We start from the raw sequence: 23,592 nt of genomic DNA on the forward strand, positions 1-23,592 counted from the left end.
TCTTTCTCTGTTTTGGTTGTGATGATTGCATGAAGAAAGATTTCCCCATAAACGGTTTTTGTTTAGTCTGTGTGTGAAACGGGCCTCTGTTCAGCTGCCCTGAAGGAACCAACATAGTATCCAGTGTTTATGCCAGGGAGGAGAGAGAAAACATGGGATTATGGGTTAAAACCCTCAGATTATCCAATCACACTTGTTGTATTTTTGCAGCAGTTTGCAGATCGGTCGCGCATGGAGAACATGAAGCTCTGCTTGTCGATCAGGCAGATTTTCCTTTTACTAATATTCAGAGGATTTAAATGTTATTAGTTTTGTTATATACATCGGAGCGGTTTGGAATGGTCTGTGGATATGGGGAAAAGGACCTACTGAAAAAACTATTCATGAAATAATGAATTTACTACTGAACACTGATCCACATTTTTCAGGACCCTAGAAGAAGAGCTAGACTGATCTGACTTTCCTTCAGAGGAGCAAAGCACTGGCCCCTAACTGTGCACTGCTGCTCAGCTGGCTGACTTTACATTCCCTTACTAACAACAAAGACAGATCCATCTTTCCTCACTGCAAAAACGATCTAGAAATAAGTAAAAATCTCTTAAATCAAGTTTATTTACACTTAATTTTAGTATGTAAATAAGAAGATTTGCCAATAGATTGAGTATGTTTACTCTTAAAATAAGATAATTAGATAATATGCGCTTGTAATAAGACAATGCAGTTACTTTTTCTTATTTTAAATGTCAATTGTCTTGTTCCATTGGCAAAGTGTGTCACTTATCTCCTCAGTTTAAGAAAAAATGCACTTATTTTAAGAAACAATTACTTATTTAGGATTTTCTTTTTTTTTTTTTTGCAGTGCTTGGGTTAAAACAATGTTGCTCCTTGTGGCGTGGAACATATTTAATCTTGTTAGAAAACATGAGAAATCATGATGCAGGAGAAGCTCAGAGAACCTTTACACTCCTGGGCTGTTTATACTTCAGCTGTGATTGAGCTCACGTCCATTTATCAGAAACAATAAATAAATATATAATAGGCGCATTTCAAACATCCTGCACCTTTTCAGATTTATTAATGTTCTGATTCTCTGGGACGTCAAAGATGTCGCTTGTTCGAATTGTTGTTAACTTTCACTTAATGTTAAATGACCCCGGGAATTCCTGAACACTAAAAATAAATGTGAGATGCTGTTTTATTCGTTGCTGGTGAACGCTTTCTTGTTTCCACATCCCAAAACACCTTAAAGCTCCGTTAACCTTTGCCAGTAAGTAACTTTGGGTATTCAGTCACATGTGAAATCACAGAGTGTGCCCTTTGCTCATATGCTTGGTTTTTTAAAAGCAAATAATCCAGAAAGCTGGACAGCACCCCAGGGGCCGAATGTTGCCGTGTGTTCATCATATTTCAGACAGCCGGAGCCCAGAATGGCACATCGTGTAATCACATTTGTAAATAGCGTTGTAAAGTTCTGCTCGTAAAAAGCTTGTTGTTTTACTGGCTAGCTCGGAGGAGGTGGGCGTGGCTGCAGGTGTGTGTGTGTGTGTTAATGAGCTCACATGTTCCAAAAAAAAAAGGGTTGAGGGTTTTTCACTTGGAATCTTTTCCTGTTTGCCTGCGATTCACGATTTAAATGAATCTGGAGGGGTTCTCTGCTCTTTAACACATTTTCGGAGTCCATCTGCAGCAGAGCAGGGCTGTCGCTGCGTCTTTCCAGCAGCTTATGCTGTGTGTGACTGTCAGCCTCACAGTCACAGATGATAAATCTCTTTCTCCATACTGCTGATGTTTTCAGTTCAGCTTGGTGTTTTTATCACTCTGCCGACGCTTCTTGACCTCTTTAAAAAAGTCCGTCAGATCCCAGCTTGTTCGCTCTTTTTCTCTGTCGCTCCCCCTTTCAGCGTCTCTCCCTCACGCTTTTAATGGACGTCTATGCTGCAGCTCAACCTCTAATGATTTCCATAAGGCTGCAGAGCCATGACACACGTGTGTACGTGTGTACACACTTATTCTGTGCTCTCACACACCTTTGACTGCTGAGGCTGGAGAATATGACGACTTTAAGGATGAAGAATGTGAACTTTTCCATGTGGTACCTTTTTGCGAACAGATGGTGTTTACATTTTTACTGCAAAGGCTATTTAGATGCTGTGTAATTGTTTACAGAAGGGAATCTGTTGGATTGGAGATTAAGGGGGATTTATACACCAGGATCACAGAGGAAGAGATTTCCTTTAAAAAATCCCAATACTTCCTCATAAAAGTCTAAATAATGCCCTGTTATCAGTTTTAAAAGCCCAAAACATCTGATACTAATGAGGCAAACTGTTGCACTTTGTTCAGCTGCCTTCTTACAGATAAAACCATTTTAAAGCATCATGTTGAAGCATTTAAAACTGCTTTTTATCTACCTGATTGAGTAAAGTTGTTGCCAAGTATCTGTTCTGTAATAACCTTTAACACTAACTCTTAACCACTAGGGGCACTAGACTTAAACCTCTAGAATCTAATAAGTTGGAACAGCAGGTTTTGAAGTCATGAAGTTAGTTGTAAAGATAAGGCCAAATTCACCTCTCTTGAATACATCCTACATCAGATAACCAAAAATATGTCTGATCAAATAGGTTTAATTTCAGTTTTGTTGCAGACAACTTTTAGCTTAGTTAAACCTCTTGTGTTTAAAAAAAAAAAGAAAAAGCATTGGGTCACCTGACTGATTCAGTGTCGGATCCAACCCTTTTAAAATACATACAGGTGCTGGTCATAAAATTAGAATATCATGAAAAAGTAGATTGATTTCAGTAATTCCATTTAAAAAGTGAAACTTGTATATTATATTCATACATTACATACAAACTCATATATTTCAGATGTTTATTTTGTTTAATTTTGATGATTACAAATGACAACAAATGAAAATCTCAAATTCATCATATCAGAAAATTAGAATATTACTGAAGACCAATAAAAACAAAGGATTTATAGAAATGTTGGCCAACTGAAAAGTATGAACATGAAAAGTATGAGCATGTACAGCACTCAGTATTTAGTTGGGCCTCCTTTGGCCTGTATTACTGAAGCAATGCGGCGTGGCATGGAGTCGATCAGTCTGTGGCACTGCTCAGGTGTTATGATAGCCCAGGTTGCTCTAATAGTGGCTTTTAGCTCTTCTGAATTGTTGGGTCTGGTGTATTGCATCTTCTTCTTCACAATACCCCATAGATTTTCTATGGGGTTAAGGTCAGGAGAGTTTGCTGGCCAATTAAGAACAGGGATACCATGGTCCTTCAACCAGGTACTGGTAGCTTTGGCACTGTGTGCAGGTGCCAAGTCCTGTTGGAAAATGAAATCTGCATCTCCAAAAAGTTGGTCAGCTGCAGGAAGCATGAAGTGCTCTAAAACTTCCTGGTATGTGGCTGCGTTGACCCTGGACCTCAGAAAACACAATGGACCAACACCAGCAGATGACATGGCACCCCAAACCATCACTGACTGTGGAAACTTTACACTGGACTTCAAGCAACGTGGATGAAGTGCCTCTCTTCTTTTCCTCCAGACTCTGGGACCTTGATTTCCAAAGGAAATGCTAAATTTACTTTCATCAGAGAACATGACTTTGGACCACTCACCAGCAGTCCAGTCCTGTTTCTCTTTAGACGCTTCTGACGCTGTCTGTGGTTCAAGAGTGGCTTGACACAAGGAATGCGACAGCAGAAACCCATGTCTTTCATACGTCTGTGTGTGGTGGTTCTTGAAGCACTCACTCCAGCTGCAGTCCACTCTTTGTGAATCTCCCCCACATTTTTGAATGGGTTTTGTTTCACAATCCTCTCCAGGGTGCGGTTATCTCTCTTGCTTGTACACTTTTTTCGACCACATCTTTTCCTTCCCTTCGCCTCTCTATTAATGTGCTTGGACACTGAGCTCTGTGAACAGCCAGCCTCTTTAGCGATGACCTTTTGTGTCTTGCCCTCCTTGTGCAAGGTGTCGATGGTCGTCTTTTGGACAACTGTCAAGTCAGCAGTCTTCCCCATGATTGTGTAGCCTATAGAACTAGACTGAAAGACCATTTAAAGGCTTTTGCAGGTTGTTTGAGTTAATTAGCTGATTAGAGTGTGGCACCAGGGGCCATCAATTTTGAACCTTTTCACAATATTCTAATTTTCTGATATGATGAATTTGAGATTTTCATTTGTTGTCATTTGTAATCATCAAAATTAAACAAAATAAACATCTGAAATATATGAGTTTGTATGTAATGTATGAATATAATATACAAGTTTCACTTTTTAAATGGAATTACTGAAATCAATCTACTTTTTCATGATATTCTAATTTTATGACCAGCACCTGTAGACACATCTTTAAGAAGATCAACCTGCATGGAGCATCGATAACTGTACAATACTATATGCAGACCTAAAAAATGTTGTATATCTCAAAGTTTAAATATTGTATTGCTTTGAGTCAGAGCTCCTGTTGTACCCGCTGATGCTTTTAATTTCTTGATTTGAAAATATCAGCACCTTAAGATACCAACTTTATTTGCTTACCATTACAAATCAGCTTGTGGGTTGTATTTAGGGACAACAAAGGAAAGGGGCTGAAAGGTCCGTTTTTGAAAACCAAATCCTTCTTCTTCCTGTTTAGTTCTGTCACATGAAGCCTATTTGGAATGTAATAAAGGTGCCGTAAGATTTTAGATTCAGTGCAATTCTGCTTCAACTCAAAGGTTACTTTCACTCTAGGACAGGGTTTCTGTTTCATAGAGGTGTCTGGCTGAGCTTTTCCACTGATCAGAGTGGCCCTGAAATTCTTCTTTTCCATTTATTGATGTTTTATGTTTGTGGTTAACAGTTCAATGCTATCCACCACCCTCTCTGTTGGTGGAGGAGACCTGAGCTGCTGATTAACATATGAAACCTAAAACTTCCTGCAAATAATCTGTCACACTATGTTTAGTACCTGAAGCTACAGGATACGAATCTAAACACTTCTGTGTAATATTCCAGCATTCTGCAACAAATGTGCATGCATGTTACCATAGTGATCTTTGCTGAAAAGGATAGCTTGCAAAAAAACAACGGAAACTTAGACATTCTGGACTATTTCAAACCACCACTGTTATTCTGTCTCCCACAATAATGTACCAATAAGAAGAGCGAGAACCACACAGAACGGGCTTTCATTGTTTCCACTGCATAATTGACTGGATAGAGAAGTAATGGTAGTGTTATGGTAGGGGGTCGGCACATTGACGGGCCAGCCAGCTGCTGAAGGACAAATGGTGTTTATTCTGGTGGAGGTAAGATGGAGGATGGGCTCCAAAAGATCCAGCTTTGATACATTTACAACCTTATTTTCTCCAAAGATTGGAAACCAATCCAACTTTGACTCTTTCTTCATTTCTCTTTCTATCAAACTTCTCCCCTAATGTGCCTCATTTCCAGAAAATCCCTGTTACTGATTGGAGAAGTTTGATATCATTGTTAAAAAACTGACAGCAAGAAAGGATAAAAACTAAACTTTTATAGACTTAATACCCGCCCCCCCAGTGCAGATGAATTGTGTAGATTGAAATTAAACCTTATTGGCTTTCATTTAAGGAGCATGAAACAGTAGCTTATAAATCAACAGAGGAAGATATGCTAAGATGTTCACTGATGTCTAAATGTGGCTGAGAGGTGGTTGGGGTTAATCAAACTGTTAATCCGCCCTGACCTTTAAAATCTTTAAGATTCTTTTGGACCGAAATTATCTAAAAAAAGAAAACATTTTTCTGTCCATAATAACCCTGAGGGGAAGATGTCATTCATATATTTATTCATTTATACAGCCATTTAAAGCAGCCAAGGCAGCCAAAACACTCATCCTAAATTGCCACACAAAACAAAACCAATGATATATATTTTTAGTTTTTTACATGTAGAATAAAATGTTAAAGTATTAGTGAGGATTAATAGCCACGTCTTCATTTTGTCATTTCAAAGTAAAATTGGAAACTGGAATAATACAGGGTTATGTTTTTTTTTTTATCCTTCATTAAAATTACAGCACTCTTTTTGGGTTGAAGGTTGAATTTCACCTGGGGTCCATCCTTTACAGAAGTTCTGGAAGCTAATGTTGAGTAACTGTGGCTGTGTAAATGTGACTGTGGCTGGTGTTGGTCGTGGAGGTTTGTCAGATGTACAAACCCACATCTGGAGATGCAGTTTTGATTATGTTTCTCCTCCAACCAGCAGGCAGTTAAAGCCTGAAACTCTGTTGTGCTTTAGTATCAACACATGTAGGTTCAGAGCTATAGGTGAACCTGGGAGGACCTGACCCAGGAGGGAAATCCAGCTTTTTGCACCAACATGGATCCAAACAGAAACACATGCACACATGCATGGTACTGTTGGGACTCATATTTCTGAGCGCACTCTTGTGCATTTACTGCCTTCCCTCTGTAGACCCGAAAGCAAATACAAGAAGAGGTTAGATAAACACACTCCCTTCCACATGAGGTACCAAGGTAATGGATCTGTGAAATGTAGCACGCTGTAAACCCATTTCCCCTGCTGAACATTATATGGGAGGAGGAAGGGGGGAAACAGAAGGAACCGAGCAGAAACTGGAGAAGAGGAAGATGGATAAAAGTAATGAAATGTTAAAATCTGGCACTCAAGAATCCCAACCTTGGTTGCCTGGTATCCTCAACTAGAAAAAACTGTCTACATTTAAAGATCTGTGAATTTTTCCTCAGAGCAATAGCAGCATCCATGATTGATTGTTTAAAGTGGTGGCACCGTGTATGAACGACCGTAGATGCTATAAACGGGAGTCTGTGAGTATTTTTATTAGAAACAGCTGCAAGAAGGAGGAAATTTGAAACAGTGATTGTACCCTGAAGGTTTTTCTTTCATAAAAGAGACGTAAAGCTGTTCAAGTTTGCAACATCTTTCTTAGTGTTTGAAATTTGCAGTTTTACTCCTGAAAAGGAGGTTTTTTACATGTTAACTAGAGGTGGGTGACGTATTGAATTCCTATCAGCATCTCTGCCTGAATGTGTCCAGGTTTTCATGCAAAAGGTGCTTCCTGCAGACAGACTGTTAGAGTTCAGTTCTTTGCATTTATCGTCTGCAGGCCTGCTCAACTTTTTAGTCATTTCAGTTTGCAGACTCTGAGGCCCATGCAGGGCTTTTGCATGATTGCTAATGAAACAATGCAGAAATGCTGCAGTAGATTGGTTGAAAACTCTTTTCCACAGCTTTTTTAGGGCAATTTCTCAATATGCGTACTTGTGCGTTCTCATGCTTTCGAGAAACATCATCAGCCTCAACCTGAGCACTGTTCCTATTAACAAGAACACATGAACAAGAACATGCGGAAATCCTCCGATGTCATTTTCATTGCTCCCTCTTTACCAAGCATGCACCAGAGCAGACTTGGGCCCAGTCCCAATGCCCACACTCCTGCCCTTGTGCACTTCAATTGCACTGTGGGTTTGAGTTTATAGTGTGTCCCAATGCTCCACAAAGGTCTTTGGGCCCGCCCCCATACGCCCTTCATCCACACTTGAGATAAGCGTGCATCAAAGCGGACTTCGGTGAAGTGAATTGCCTACTATTCATTGCTGTATGTGACAATTTAAATATAAAAACAGAAATGGGGTGACTAATAAGCTCCTGTGCTTTTCCATTTGATTTTGATAAACATATAATTTCCTGTAAATCATCCACAAATCTCAGTCAGATAGTTTTTGTTCTCTAAACTGAAATTCAATTAAACGATGCTGCTCCTTCTGAAGCCGAGGTTCGACCATCAGCAGAACTCTCCTCTCCAGCACCCGGGCATAGGCCTTCCATGGGTTGATGTAATGATCTCAGAATGTAGCACCCAGAATTCGAGGCGAGACAGGCAGTGGGAAAGTTCAAAGCATTTATTTAACCAAACAGGTGCGCGGGGCTGCTCGTCTGCTGCGGGGCGGCTCTCTGCAGAAATGGGAGAATACAGATCAGTGACTGGATATGGAGTTTAACACGACTTGGAGCAAAGTCACTGACCTGATGCAAAGTTCAGTCCGTTTGCTGAGGTTTGACCGCAGTAGCGGCGGGAGACGCCCCCAGAGTTCCTTGAGAGCGCGCAGCAGACGCCGAGCAGCAACAGAGTCCAGAGGGGAAATCCAAGGCCGAAGTCAGACGACAGTTCCAGGTTCAGAAACCGGTAGAATCCAGGATCAGACAGGACAAACAGAGCAGACAGGGGCAAGGCAAAAAACTCGAAATCCTAAGGGCAGAAACTGGTCACTATCAGGGAAACAGGCAGACTACAGATTGCTGGGGAACGTACACTATATTGCCAAAAGTATTTGCTCACCCATCCAAATTATTGGAATCAGGTGTTCCAATCACTTCCATGGCCACAGGTGTATAAATTCAAGCACCTAGGCATGCAGACTGTTTTTACAAACATTTGTGAAAGAATGGGTCGCTCTCAGGAGCTCAGTGAATTCCAGCGTGGAACTGTGATAGGATGCCACCTGTGCAACAAATCCAGTCGTGAAATTTCCTCGCTCCTAAATATTCCACAGTCAACTGTCAGCTGTATTATAAGAAAATGGAAGTGTTTGGGAACGACAGCAACTCAGCCACGAAGTGGTAGGCCACGTAAACTGACGGAGCGGGGTCAGCGGATGCTGAAGCGCATAGTGCGAAGAGGTCGCCAACTTTCTGCAGAGTCAATCACTACAGACCTCCAAACTTCATGTGGCCTTCAGATTAGCTCAAGAACAGTGCGCAGAGAGCTTCATGGAATGGGTTTCCATGGTCGAGCAGCTGCATCCAAGCCATACATCACCAAGTGCAATGCAAAGCGTCGGATGCGGTGGTGTAAAGCACGCCGCCACTGGACTCTAGAGCAGTGGAGACGCGTTCTCTGGAGTGACGAATCGCGCTTCTCCATCTGGCAATCTGATGGACGGGTCTGGGTTTGGCGGTTGCCAGGAGAACGGTACTTGTCTGACTGCATTGTGCCAAGTGTAAAGTTTGGTGGAGGGGGGATTATGGTGTGGGGTTGTTTTTCAGGAGCTGGGCTTGGCCCCTTAGTTCCAGTGAAAGGAACTCTGAATGCTTCAGCATACCAAGACATTTTGGACAATTCCATGCTCCCAACTTTGTGGGAACAGTTTGGAGCTGGCCCCTTCCTCTTCCAACATGACTGTGCACCAGTGCACAAAGCAAGGTCCATAAAGACATGGATGACAGAGTCTGGTGTGGATGAACTTGACTGGCCTGCACAGAGTCCTGACCTCAACCCGATAGAACACCTTTGGGATGAATTAGAGCGGAGACTGAAAGCCAGGCCTTCTCGTCCAACATCAGTGTGCGACCTCACAAATGCGCTTCTGGAAGAATGGTCAAAAATTCCCATAAACACACTCCTAAACCTTGTGGACAGCCTTCCCAGAAGAGTTGAAGCTGTTCTAGCTGCAAAGGGTGGACCGACGTCATATTGAACCCTATGGATTAGGAACGGGATGTCACTTAAGCTCATATGTGAGTCAAGGCAGGTGAGCAAATACTTTTGGCAATATAGTGTATCTCAAAAACACAAGAATAACCCGGCGCTGATGGGAGGCAAACACACAACTTAAATAGTAGAGGAACCAGGTGGAAATGATCGGCAATAATCAGCCGCAGAACCAATTAGACAGGAAAGCAAGGAGCAAAGGAAAAAACCAAACCATCAGCGCCGAGATCATGACAGAACCCCCCCCTTCAAGGGCGGATTCCAGACGCCCCAACAGGCTGATCAGGATGATCCCCGTAGTGGGGGTCCTGATCCCGGATCAACCGGGCCGGAATCCAGGACCTTTCCCTAGGTCCATAACCCTCCCAGTCAACCAAATACTGAAGCCCGCTGCCTAACCTCCTAGACCTGAGGAGGCGCCTGACAGTGAAGGCAGGGCCCCCCTCTCTGGATCTGGTGGGTGGAGGTGAACGGAAAGGATAAAGATCTTCTCTATCCCCATAATAAAAATCCACCAAACCAGACTCAGAAGAAGGGGGAGAAAAATAATCCGGACCAGGCTCCGGGGGTGCCGGGGCCGAGGCTACTGGAGGGTCTGGGGTTCTGAAAGAAACCAAACGAGTCTTAGGTAGCAGGAGAGCTGGGGAGGCAGCGAGTCTGGTGCGTCCCAGCCTAGTTTTTCCCCTGGAAGGACAGGAACTGAGGAAGTGTCCATCACTGCCACAGTACAAACAGAGGTGGCAGCTGATTCGACGTGCCCTCTCCTCCTTGGAGAGGCATGTGCGTCCCAGCTGCATCGGTTCGGGCTCTGGCATCCGAGCCGGACCAGGGGCTGATGCAGGAGCATAGGGTGCGGAGTGAACAACAGGTTGAGGGGAGGCCGTCGTCAGTGCTCTCCTCTCCCTGCGACGCTCAGTGAGGCGAAGGTCGATCCGGTTGGCAAGGTCCTCCAGCTGCTTCAGAGTCCGGGGGTAGTCGCGGGTCGAAAGCTCATCCTTGATGCTTTCCCGCAGGCCAAAAAAAAACACATCCATGAGGGCGTCCTCATTCCAGGAACAATCGGCAGACAGCAGATGGAAGTCAGTGATGTACTCCATCACTGACCGATCTCCCTGTCTGAGAGTCAATAGTCCCCGGGAGGCTTCCCTACTTGGAAGAACTGGACAAAAAACTCGGATTAGTTCCAAAGAAAAATAATCATACGAGCTGCAGAGTTCAGGATTATTCAGCCACTCTGACGTTCCCCATAATTTGGCCTTTCCCGCTAAAAGAGATATTACATAGGCCACCTTGGCACGATCAGAAGGAAACGCAGAGGGCTGTAACTCAAAATGAATCTCGCACTGAGTCAGGAAAGCTCTGCATTGGTCAGGATCCCCTTTAAACACTTCAGGAGGGGACAGACGCGGTTCAAGAGAAGGTGGACTATCAGTAGAAGACGAGCGCGTGGCAGCTGTCAGGGGCGGGGCAGGTGGAGACGCCGGGTAATTACGCAGGTAATTGAGGATCTCCTGCATGCCAGATTCTAGACGGGAAATGCTCTGATCAACGTCATTTCGCCACTGCCCGTCTGCCGATGGGTCCATGTCAGGGCCGGGTTATTCTGTAATGATCTCAGAATGTAGGACCTGTTGTGTGATTCAAAGTAAACGTTGAAAGAAAACACGGGACAACCGGCGTACGTTTCTGCTCTGCCTTACATACCAAGGGACTCCGGTTCCCTCCAGTGGTCACATTTGGTATTACACATACAGGTCTTATCACATAACACTGGTTAACATCACATCCCCTTTACTGGAAGTTAAAGAGACCTTATTGGAAGTTAAAGAGAAGATGATTACTCTCTTTTTTTTTTTTTTTTAAGTTTGCTGTTAACCTGAGAACATTGTAACCAACATATTCGTACAACTTATAGGATTTTCTTTCCTCTAACATTTCAAGATAAAAGATTCATTTCATTTCTAACGTCTCATAACGCCAGACATTTAGCATTCAGCCACGTAACTGACATAACATAAACAGAGTTTTAAACCAAACACAATCATCATTTTAAATCGTTTTTACCTGGAAACAGTTTTCTCTTTTTTTTTTTTTTTTTTTTTTTTTGTAACAGGTAAGCATTTCACAGGTAAGTATATGTTTCTTTCTCTTATTATTTTCACAGGTCAAGTCTGTCCGGTCTCTTTATTTTCCTGCCAGACCTGGTTCTTGTGATATGAGGTGAGCTCACAGTCGGTCTGACTGCTGAAGGAGTCTCTTCACCTCTGTCCACCTTGAGTGGCTGCTGCTCGCACTCTGACCTCTGCTCTGGCATAGGAATCAGGTGAGAACGGTTCCGCCGCAGTGTCCCCTGTGATCCAGCGATCAGGTAAGATCGTGGGGTGCTGTGTGCGGATGTTACCGTGCCTGGCTCCGCTGTGTCTGTGATCCAGACGTCGTCACCTGGTGACAGCTTACCCAGGTCTCGTGCTCTGTGTCTGCTGTTGTAGTGTTGTGCGTCTGCTCGCCTCTTCTCCCTCTCTTTCCGCTGAAGGTCGCGAAGGTCTGGAAGTGCTGGCTGTAACCTCTCTGGCAGGACCGGCAGAGTGGTGCGCAGGCGCCGTCCCATGAGCAGCTCGGCAGGGCTGTAGCCGTTGCTCAGGGGTGTCGCTCTGTAGGCCAACAGAGCGCGGTAGGGGTCGCCGGCTTTCTTAAGCAGGCTCTTTATGGTTTGGACGGCACGCTCGGCCTCACCGTTGCTCTGGGGGTGTTTTGGGCTGCTGGTTACATGCTCAAAACAATAGTCACTGGCAAAGGCTTTCATTTCATGCCCAGAAAATTGTGGCCCATTGTCACTAATTAGAGTCTCTGGAATGCCGTGACGTGCAAACATTGATTTGAGGTGTGTGATCACGTTAGTAGATCGTGTGGGGCTGAGCTGGGCAATCTCAATATAGCGGGAGAAATAATCAACTACTAACAGGTAAGTTTTGTCCTTCAGCACGAAAAGGTCTGCACCTACTTTCTGCCATGGCCTATCAGGTAGTTGGGTTGGCATCAGGGGCTCTTTTGGGTTGGCCCTCTCCTTGATGCATTCTCTGCATTTGAGTACCAGCTCTTTGATCTGGTTGCTCAGCCCAGGCCACCATACTGTTTGGGTAGCCCTCTCCCTACACTTCACTATGCCCTGGTGTCCCTCGTGTATTTTGTCTAACACAGTGTCTCTCATTGTTGCAGGAATGACTAACCTTGTGCCCTTCAGGAGTAGTCCGTTTTGCACAGTCAGGAACGCCTTCTCGTGCCAGCAGTGCTTGGCGGGCCCCTGTAGCTGGTTCCTGTCCGGCCAGCCCTCCACGCAGTATTTCATCACCTGCGCGCAGACGCTGTCGCCCTGCAGCTGTTTGCGAAGCTCTGTGAGGTACCTGTCGCTGGTCGGGAGGTGCTCCAGCACCGCTTCGACGTAGATGTTGGTGTCCTCCATCAGGTCGTTGTCGCTGCTTGTCACTGCATTTGTCAGTGGGGCGCGTGAGAGTGTGTCAGCTGAGGTAAGGCTTTTCCCAGGTGTGTGGAAGATCGTGTAGGAGTACCTCATCAGACGCATCCTGAATCTCTGGATTCGTGGTGGCAGTGCGTCCAGAGCCTGGCCTCCCAGCAGGCTCACTAGAGGTTTGTGGTCTGTTTCGAGTTCAAAGTGCACTCCAAGGATAAAGTCACTGAACCTCTCACAGGCCCATGTCAGTGCCAGTGCCTCTTTCTCCAGCTGGGCGTATCGCTGTTCTGTGTCGGTCAGCGACCTGGAAGCATACGCGACCGGTAGCCACGCTTCTGCCTTCTTCTGTAGCAGCACGGCTCCCAGCCCATAAGATGAGGCGTCCGCCGGGATCTTCAGTGGGCTGTTTGGGTCGTACAGCTGGAGTACTGGCGCTGTGGAGAGTTCATGTTTGAGGCTGCGGAAAGCACGTTGCTGGTCGTGCCCCCAGCACCACATGTTCTTCTTTGAGAGCAGGGCTCTCAGTGGCTTGTCCTTCTCAGAGAGGTTGGGGATGAACTTCCCGAGCTGGTTTACCATCCCCAGGAAGCTGCGGAGCTCGCTGATGTTCGTCGGCTCCCTCATGTCTTGAACTGCCTTTGTCTTCTCTGGGTCTGGTTTCACCCCCTCAGCTGAGATGATGTGCCCCAGGAACTTTACCTCTTCTCTCCCGAACTCACACTTTGCCATGTTCAGCGTCACACCGGCCTTCTCTGCCCGCTCCAGGACTGCATGCACCCTGCTGTCGTGCTGCTCCTTCGTGTCTCCCCATATGAGGATGTCGTCGACGTGGCAGACGACGCCTTCCAGGCCTGCCGTGACCTCAGATGTCATCCTGTTCTGGAAGTGCTCCGATGCTGAGCTGATCCCGAAGGGTAGCCTGTTGAAGTGGTACCGCCCGAATGGCGTGATGAAGGTGGTGTACAGTGCTGAGTCTTTTGAGAGCGGTATCTGCCAAAAGCCCATGTTTGCGTCGAGTTTGGAGAAATATTTGGCCCCTGTCAGCATGCCCAGGGTGTGTTCCACCGATGGCAAGATGAACTTTTCCCTGCACACTGACTCGTTCACTGGTGACATGTCCACACATATCCTCACCTCATTGTTTTTCTTGGGAGCCACCACCATGCCGCAGCACCACTCAGTTGGCGCCTCAATGCGGCTGATGACGCCCAGGCTCTCCATCCTCTCCAGCTCCCGCTTCACCTTGCCCATGAGAGGTAGTGGTACTCGCCGTGGAACTTTGAGAGAGAAGGGTTTGGCGTCCGGCTTGAGTTTGATGGTGTAGGGCTTCTGCACCAGCCCCAGTCCATCACAGAGTTTTGGGTACGTCGTCCTCACCGTCTCCTGGTCGATCATGTCCATCCGAGCAACCAGTTTGAGCCTCACTGAAGCTGGCCTGCTCAGTAGCCCGACGTGTAGGTCTCTGACGATGTAGATCCTCTCTGTGGTGCTCCTGTCCTTGTAGGTGAGTGTTTCGGTGACTGACCCTAGCACATTCAACTTTGCACCACCAGGGCCATACAGCTGTTTCATGGCAGCTTTAACGTCTTTGGCACCGGGCATGGTATTTTTGTATACTGTCTCTGGTATGGCTGTTACATCGGCGCCCGTGTCTATTTTAAAAGTCACTTTTCTGCCCTGTAAGCCTATGTCAGCCATCCATGGATCTTCACCCGAGGACACCTCACCTAGAAACAGTCCATCTGTGTCCTCGGCTAACTCATTCACAGAGCTGATGAGTCTGCATACCTTGCCGTAGTGCCCTCTTTTGCCGCAGCTGTGGCATTCAGCGTTCCGAGCCGGACACTGAACCGCAGGATGAGATGGTGATTTTCCACATTTGTGGCATGCCTTGTTTCCCGTCGCCGTGTGAGTCGCTGCTTTTGCTTTTGCATGTCCCGGTTTAAGCCCTTTAGCTTTTAATTGCGTCGCGTTCCACTGCTTTCCTTTTGCTTTGTGCAGTGCATCCACAGCTACTTTGCTAGCAGTGCTCATTTCCCCCCTCAGGTCCGTCTGTTGGCGCCGAACTTCCTCCGACTGCCTGGCCATGGTGATCGCCTTGGTGAGAGTGAGTTGGCTATCCAGCTGCATTTTCTGAGACAGCGCTGTGTCTCTAATGCCCACCACCAATCTGTCTCGTAGCAGTTCATCATGTAGGGAACCATAGTTGCAGCTTTCTGCTAGGGCATAAAGTGCTGTGAGGAATGCGTCGACTGATTCGGTAGGTTGCTGTACTCGTTGGTTAAACTTAGCACGTTCATAAATAACGTTTTTCTTCGGGACGAAGTAACCGTCAAATCCCTCCTTCACTGCATTGTACTGCAAACGCTGCTGCTGGGTTAGCACTAGCCCTCTTAGCACGTCGTCCGCCTCATCACCCATGCAGTAAATTAGCGTGTTAACTTGGTTAGCCTCTGAAGAACAGTTCAAATTACTTGCCAGCCGGAATCTCTCGAAGCGACGAATCCATTTCTCCCATTCGTGCGGTTTAGAAAAGTCAAACGGTTCCGGTGGCTTTATGGTAAACGTTGCACACGGTATGCTAGCCGCTCCTTGGCTTTCCGTTACAGCGTTAGCCATATAACGGTCTGTAACGTTAGCATCTTCGTGGTGGTCCCCCGACGCTTCAACGTTCCCCTGCTGCTGCTCTCGCTCACTCATACTCGCTTGATGTCTCCTCTGTCGCCGTCTGGCACTAGATCCTGGCATTCACGCTGTCTCTTGTCCGCAGGTCGTGAAGTCTACACTTCTGACACCATGTTGTGTGATTCAAAGTAAACGTTGAAAGAAAACACGGAACAACCGGCGTACGTTTCTGTTCAACTGTATTGAATAACTGACGTTCTGATACAATGCTCTGCCTTACATACCAAGGGACTCCGGTTCCCTCCAGTGGTCACATTTTGGTATTACACATACAGGTCTTATCACATAACACTGGTTAACATCACAGGACCCAGAATTCGAGGCGAGACAGGCAGTGGGAAAGTTCAAAGCGTTTATTTAACCAAACAGGTGCGCGGGGCTGCTCGTCTGCTGCGGGGCGGCTCTCTGCAGAAATGGGAGAATACAGATCAGTGACTGGATATGGAGTTTAACACGACTTGGAGCAAAGTCACTGACCTGATTCAAAGTTCAGTCCGTTTGCTGAGGTTTGACCGCAGTAGCGGCGGGAGACGCCCCCAGAGTTCCTTGAGAGCGCGCAGCAGACGCCGAGCAGCAACAGAGTCCAGAGGGGAAATCCAAGGCCGAAGTCAGACGACAGTTCCAGGTTCAGAAGCCGGTAGAATCCAGGATCAGACAGGACAAACAGAGCAGACAGGGGCAAGGCAAAAAACTCGAAATCCTCAGGGCAGAAACTGGTCACTATCAGGGAAACAGGCAGACTACAGATTGCTGGGGAACGTATCTCAAAAACACAAGAATAACCCGGCGCTGATGGGAGGCAAACGCACAACTTAAATAGTAGAGGAACCAGGTGGAAATGATCGGCAATAATCAGCCGCAGAACCAATTAGACAGGAAAGCAAGGAGCAAAGGAAAAAACCAAACCATCAGCGCCGAGATCATGACAGTTGAGGAGTGTGATCCCTATAGTTGGAACACAACCTCAGCTGAGCCTTTCTCATGCAGGGGAACCACAACCCAAGTCTGCCAGTCCAGGGGTACTGTCCCTGACCTCCACTGGATGTTGAAGAAATTTCAGTATTTTAGAATACATTCATTTTATGTACATATGGTTGTGTTATATGGTGGGGGGGGGATCAAACATATATGATTAGATAAATTAAGTAAAAAACAGGCCACCTAAAAAAAAATATATTAAGGTAATTTGGGACTTAAAAGGCTTCAGATAATACGAGTTTTTCTTTAGACCGAAGTCCTTTTGTGTACTGTATGGTGTTAACAGACGGGTCATCAGCTGCTCGTCTGAGCTACCAGTTTGTTTATAGTCGATGAACTCTGGTCCTCGCCGTCGGTCCAGTTCCTAATATCCCAAGCTTATTTTAGGATCAAACAGCTTCTTGTGTTTGGTGTTCCAGAGGCATCTCTTTGCTCTGACTGTGTCACATCTGAGGACTGTCTCTGGTCTTTGGAAGCATGCTGCTCAGGTTGGAGGAGATAACAAGGAGCTCTTAAAATAAGACATTTAAAAATTTTAAATAAAAATAAAAAGGGATATTTGTAATTTCTGATAAATAAATTTAGAGCAAAAACAAGTTCATTTCTACAACATCCCTCAGCAAATAACAGTCTGAATGGGTCTCAGACTCGACTGTTAGAATTTTTACTTCCTTTTCTGTTAAAACTGTACTTAGTTCCCACTGGTCTGGATCCGTTTGCTGGATCCTCCTTTTGTCATCCTCATATTTCCCTTTACTCTTTCAGTGTTCTCCTTGTGACTCTACCTGTGTGTTGTCCTCTGAATCTTTGGTCCTTTACCCAATCGTCAAACCAGGACAGTAAATTTATGGGCATAATCATAAAACAAAAATCTAAGGATTAATGTTTTATTGTTTTTTTTAAATAATTTAATTCATTTTATCTTCTACCAGCTTACAGATTCTGATACCAGCTCTGGATCCCATTTACAGTCTGTTGGTGCATTCTGGTTTCTGTCAAAGAGCTGTCAAGGTGTAGCTTCTGAAAACTGTAAAACACAAATATAATTGACTCAAACGTCACTGATAGTTATGATTGAATCGACACTGAAAAAAATTAAGAAAAACCAAGTAATTCTTAAAAATTTACTTAGATATACCGGCAAACAAAAAACAAAAACAAGGTTCAAACACAAAGAAAAGACTAGACACTTAACATCAGACTGTGACTATAGTAACACAATGAACAACCCCAAATACTTTAACATTTCATTAAAAATTTAAGTTAATCTTGTTGAAACAATTGCATAAAATGTATTAGTAGTTCAATAATCAATATATTAATAGATCTCTTAATTTGTGGCTTGGGGCAGAAAAACCCTGTAGGTTTATGCTTGATGTTTATTTAAAGACTGACCAGTGTCTAAATGTTTTCTGTAAATTTATTTATGTATCTATGTGATAAAAATGGGCCAAAAACTTTTAGAGTCCTTTTTGACATGCAGGGCTTTCTAGAAATGGAGCCATTTTCTTCCCCTTGGCTGAGTTATTGAGGGGATGTCTGATGAAGTTTACAGTTAGGCATGAGGGTGAGGGAAGGGTCTGCTTTTGGCTTGGAGGGGGGCGACCCCCATGCCGCTCGGGTTCAAATGCTTCCCTTTCTCAGAACTTGCCGCGCATGTGGCGGAGTGATGGGGGTAGGGGGGCGGCATCTAAAAGAGGTGAAGAGGAGAGCGATTTGACTGGAATGCCGGGACCTCAGGTTACCACTGAGCAGAGCGGTGCCAAGTCGTATGCACCCACTCATGAAAAGACACACCCATGTAGTAATTCATATCACTCCCACTATGGCAGGACGGGAGCCACGTGGCCTGTCAGGATGCTATTAATGTTGGTCCTTTGCTTTTGATCTTTATTTAAATGAATCTACATTCATATAGTTTAACCTCTAATGCATCTAACACTGATCCGACTCTGAGTCTGCTGCATAAGCACATCAGTTTACATCCACATTCACACTCCTGCAGGTATAGAACTAGTCTGGTTAAGGTCATTTAGGTTCCAGCTAACCACAGACCTCATGTTAGGCTGAATCAGGAGCCCCATCTCCTTACTATCACCTCTTGTGGCCCCATCCTATGAAGGTCCACGCAGATGTTTGAGTTTTCTGTGATTTGGTGTCTGAGTTTGTACCACTTGCTTTACCTGAAAGCAACATGATTGTGCAGAGTCTGATTGAACACACTAAATAATAGACATTTTAAAATGATTTGAGGCCCAAAGTTTGAGTCCTGCCCCACAGGTCTGAGGGATGATTTTCCACTTTAATGGTTGCGAGGCAAGAATTATTTGTGCCATTTTATCCTAATTTCTAAACTTTGATCCAACTGTATGATGTTGTCCAGGTGAACATTTAGTAAATCACTAACTCTCAAGTTAATTTCTCATGCTGGTTTAAAAGCAAAATATATATATAATGGTTTTAAATAAAGCTTTAAAAATAAAAAGTGAGTCGGCATGCCTGTCAAATGAAGGTAATCTGTTTCCTTGGTCACTTTTCTGCCCATGCTATGTCTTTAGAAAATACTTCTGATCTTCACACCTGAGCAAGTGAAAAGATGAAGTAGGTGACAGATTCTCTGGGGCAAGCCAGTTTTGAAATCAATGCAAAAACAAACCCATATTGTCTGAATTCCTGCTAAACCACAAATATATTTGCTCCTGTTTCGTTGTATCAGTTAAAAGTGGTGAAGTCACTGAAGTTCTGTTTAGCCCAGTGTTGTTCATTTCACTTGTCTGAGTAAAATGTAATAAAATGATGAATTGAAATTTCAAAATAATTTTTTAAAGATCAGTTTAACTTTTTCAAATCTGAACATCAAAGTTAGGATAGCCCTTCAGTCTTACACTCAGTGACCCGTCTGTAGCAGTAACCTGCACTTATTGCTCAGGCTTAATACATTGAAGGACTTGGTTTTTATTCTGGTCCACCTGCTGTAGGTTCTACTGCTTTCAAGCAGGACCCTCTATTAGGTGGTTCCATTTTTTTGTGCTCTTTTTGAGATCATAAAGTGTTTTGATAAATCTCCGTACAGTGAAGATTGTTCCAGTTCTGGTTCTAATCAGTTTTAATCAGATATGATCTAAATTAGTTTGAAAACAGTGCATTGCCTCTTTAACTCTTTGCTAAAGTAAACAGTGCCAATCACAGGCCGACTTTTTAAATGTTTCTTTCTTGGACCACATGAAATGAAAAATGAATATTTAGTTTTCCATCATAGTTCTGACACGTCTAATGAGCCTTTCTGTTCTTCTGCCACCAGATGACTCCAGCGTGAGGAATGGAGCTGGGGAACCTACAGGGGACTCTGTGCACCCCCCAGACCTGGCAGGGAAACTAGGTATAAGCAATCTCAACACTGATAAACACTCAAATAAACACAGCAGTTGGTTCAGACTGTGCTGGGATCATACTGAGGTCTAGTTTGTAAAATATCATAGTTTTGTTATTAACTAACTTATATTTTTATATTTCTGAATCTAGACAAATATGCAACTTTTACCTTAAAACACTCTTTACTCTGAAATATAAACAGTTTGTCCGTCAGACAGTCTGGAGGATGGCTGCTCTAATCCCAACACTCTTCTTCAGTCTATGGATCTTAGAGGGATCCTCTGTGGTTTAATCCTGATCTATATAGAAATTTTTAAGAAACTCTGGATTCCAGAAGTTTGGAAAAAACATGAAAAACCCTGAAATGATTAAATCAATGAAAGAGAGCTTACTTTGTGTAAACTCAGGCTCAGATGAAATACCTGACACGTTGTCAGTGTTTTATGCTCTACTACCTGAGGATGGATGGTGAATAATTTTTTTGTGTGTGTGTGTGTCCTGTTTAGCCAATGTAGCTCTGGGAAATATTGTCCCAGAGATAGCTAATAGCCCAACAGATCTGCTTTCACAATCAGACCAGCATGACTGTTGCCTTAAGATTCTGCTTCATATTTGTATATTAAAAATGTTTCAATATTATTTGGGGAGTAATATCGTACACAACAGACACGGGAAGAGAAGTGCGAAAGAATGAGGGGAGAAGAACTAAGGGGACAGATGGAGAGAGTTAAAAATAAGTCAAAGAGCAAAAATAGACAACACAGAAGATTTACAGTAACTCCTATAAGTCTACTTCCATACCTGTATCAGATGAGAGGAACAGAAAACAGAGAGCATAACAGCAAAGAGAAGACAACAGACCACCAAAGTAAACTTGACAAAGCTTTTTCAGAAGGAAATTATGCTTAGTAGCAGGTGTCTGCAGCCCCAGGTTAGCCCTACGTACAGGACCCTGGACAGAAGAAGAGGCAATGCTATCCCCATTATCTGGAGGGACCCCACTGGGACACAAGGAGGGCAGACATAGGGATTGCTGCACCCATTCGAGAAGGGCAGATGGGAGCACCCAGAGCCCGACCCCAGCCACTAGGAATCAGACAGCACCCACTGAAGTACCCCAACCCAACACCCAGAGAACTGTCAACACACCAGCAGACATGGGAACCTGTGATTGGTAGGGAGCATAAAAAAAGGGGAAGGATGCAGGGCCTGCTCATACTTGGGCCTAGGACTTGCAGTTTGGGAGGCAAACACCCAATCTGACAAGTAGACAGAAACAACTTCACATCATTCACATCAACCAGTTGCATTCACACAGTCCCACCCTTACACCCACACGGACATATACATGTACACAATAAAGGCGCAGACACTACACATATTTTTACAGTCTACATACATACACTATCCTCCAATAGAGCATGAAACGGGCCTTGAAAGTCAGCCCGAAACAGACCCGAGTCCGAAAGAACCAGGCCCGTGCCCGGCCCGGCCCGTTATGATTGACAGCTTCGTAGAGCCCGACCCGTTTGCAGCCCGACATTTTTCAATTGTGCGCATATCACAATCAGTCAAGAATGAATCATTTTTGCTGTATATTTTTACTATTTTTATTCAGAATAGTTAGCCTAGATGTCTGAACAAGAACTTAATTCTAGGCTTAAATATATTCTCTGACCAAGGAAGTTAAAAGAAAAAATAACAAGCATCAACAAAAAAACAGCGGTATTTTATCTTAACATGACCCACGCGAGGCAAATAAAAATCTTGCGCTTGATTAATCTCCTGTAAGCCTATGCTACATTTTTATTATTCTTTATTCAAAGTAAGCCCACAGATGTTTCACTTCTGTAACATCCATTTTGCATTCATCGCGTATAGATCGAACGTTATCACATGATCATTTATTTGCCGCACATATAACGGTTTAAAGCCCGAGCCCGGCCCGGCCCGAATGAAATAATAAAAAGTACAGCCCGAACCCGCCCGAACCCGGCAGGACCTCTCGGGTCCCGTCGGGTTCGGGCTTATATTCCCTGCTCTATCCTCCAAGGTCTGAGGGCAAACTCTTCTAGGGGGAGCAGACCCAGGAGGAGATCATTAGACCTCTCAGTGCCAGAAAAAAATATATATATTTTAAAAAAGATATGTTACGTTAAAGTGAGGAGGGCCCTGGCTGGATGAATTAACATTCCCTCTGCAACAGTATGGAAGAACATTTCCTTCTCCTTCCAGGATTCTTCACCTTTCAGATCTGATGCAAATTGTAGTCAGTTCTGCTTTGCCGACCGTATAACTATTTAGGTGGCATTGAATGCAGCATGGATCTACCTAAAGGTAACTGACTTTTCTCTTTCTACAGCTAAGGATAACTTGAGGACTTTTGCGTTCAATGCAGAATCCCATTCTACTCTTCTAGTTCTTGACTCATAAGAACATAGCTCAACATTAGCTACCCTAATATGTCTAATGTGACAGACAGTTATGTTATGCAGATCTAGCTGTCTTTGAACCTTTTTTTTTAGCATTAACAGATGAAACAAAGATAGAATGAAGCAGGTTTCTTTATTTTTAAACCTTTAATTTAGGAAATAGTTAGGATTTTAGATGTTTTTTTTCCAGCAGGGATCCGTGATTCTACTCTGGTCTCTGATTATTTCAGACTTGACAGCTAACCAAAGACCAAGCCTGTCATCGTTTTGCAGGAACTCTATTTTTTTCCTCTGAAAAAGTAGTATGGCCTTCATTCTAGCATATTCTCCTATTCAGTGCTTATAGCTTTAGGCAGTAATGTATTCCAGCCCACAAAACTCCTCTTCCTCTCAGGATGCCGACCTTTCCATTGGGATCGGTCCAAGTAGTTCCTGTCCTCCTGGGTTTTTAGTCGTCTTTCCTCTGAACCCGTGCCCAATGCGTCTCCTTCCAGAAAACCCAGCAGTCTCTCTGCACCACATTGCTTTATAGCTTCCTCCTCTAAAACCGTTTCCAGAGGCAACCTTATGTCTTCCACATTCAAGAACCTTCTCAGTTGGACTCAATCCATGAGGCCTCCTCAGAATATGGACCTCTTGAGATCACTGTGTGTCATGAAGATGTTGTAAATAAGATTGGGCCATATGTCAAAATTTTCTAACCAATATTCATCAGTCCAACAAAAACTTATGGACAATATATTCGTGCAGGCGAAGAAATGCACACCTTCAGAGTGCGCCATCTGAACCACTGGATAGTATTGTTACCCATCTAGGAGCACATTGCTAAAACCCAATAAGGTAAACATGCTTGTTAGCAGGTCAGAAATGTAACTTTCATCCAATGGAAATAGTTTAATCTTTTCAAGTTCTGTTATGACTATGTTATGAGACATTATACTTTTTCGTTGTATTTTCTTTGTATGAAAGCTCAAAATATAAAAGACTGGGGCATAGATTTCTCTTTTTTTATGGAAAGCGAACAGCTCAACTGGAGGAGAAATTTTATTTTGTGTTGTTGGTAAATTTTTTATTTGTGATAAAAACAAATCCATAAAGCCGATGGAGCTTCCTGTAAACACACACAAAAACAGCCTCTCTCTGGTT

The 23,592-nt window shown here is 44.1% G+C and overlaps 1 protein-coding gene across 1 annotated transcript in view; it reads left to right on the forward strand.

Annotated features, from left to right (window-relative positions):
* The window catches only part of fgfrl1a (fibroblast growth factor receptor like 1a), a 97,557-nt gene that overhangs the window by 59,705 nt on the left and 14,260 nt on the right, over window positions 1-23,592 (forward strand). Inside the window, exon 3 of the mRNA XM_038286634.1 lies at window positions 19,944-20,021. Within this exon, the coding sequence (XP_038142562.1) occupies window positions 19,944-20,021 (78 nt within the window). The remainder of the gene's footprint in view (window positions 1-19,943; window positions 20,022-23,592) is intronic.

Source organism: Cyprinodon tularosa, unplaced genomic scaffold (genome assembly GCF_016077235.1).
Source record: "Cyprinodon tularosa strain WSP-4 unplaced genomic scaffold, ASM1607723v1 ctg229, whole genome shotgun sequence".
NCBI lineage: Eukaryota > Metazoa > Chordata > Actinopteri > Cyprinodontiformes > Cyprinodontidae > Cyprinodon > Cyprinodon tularosa.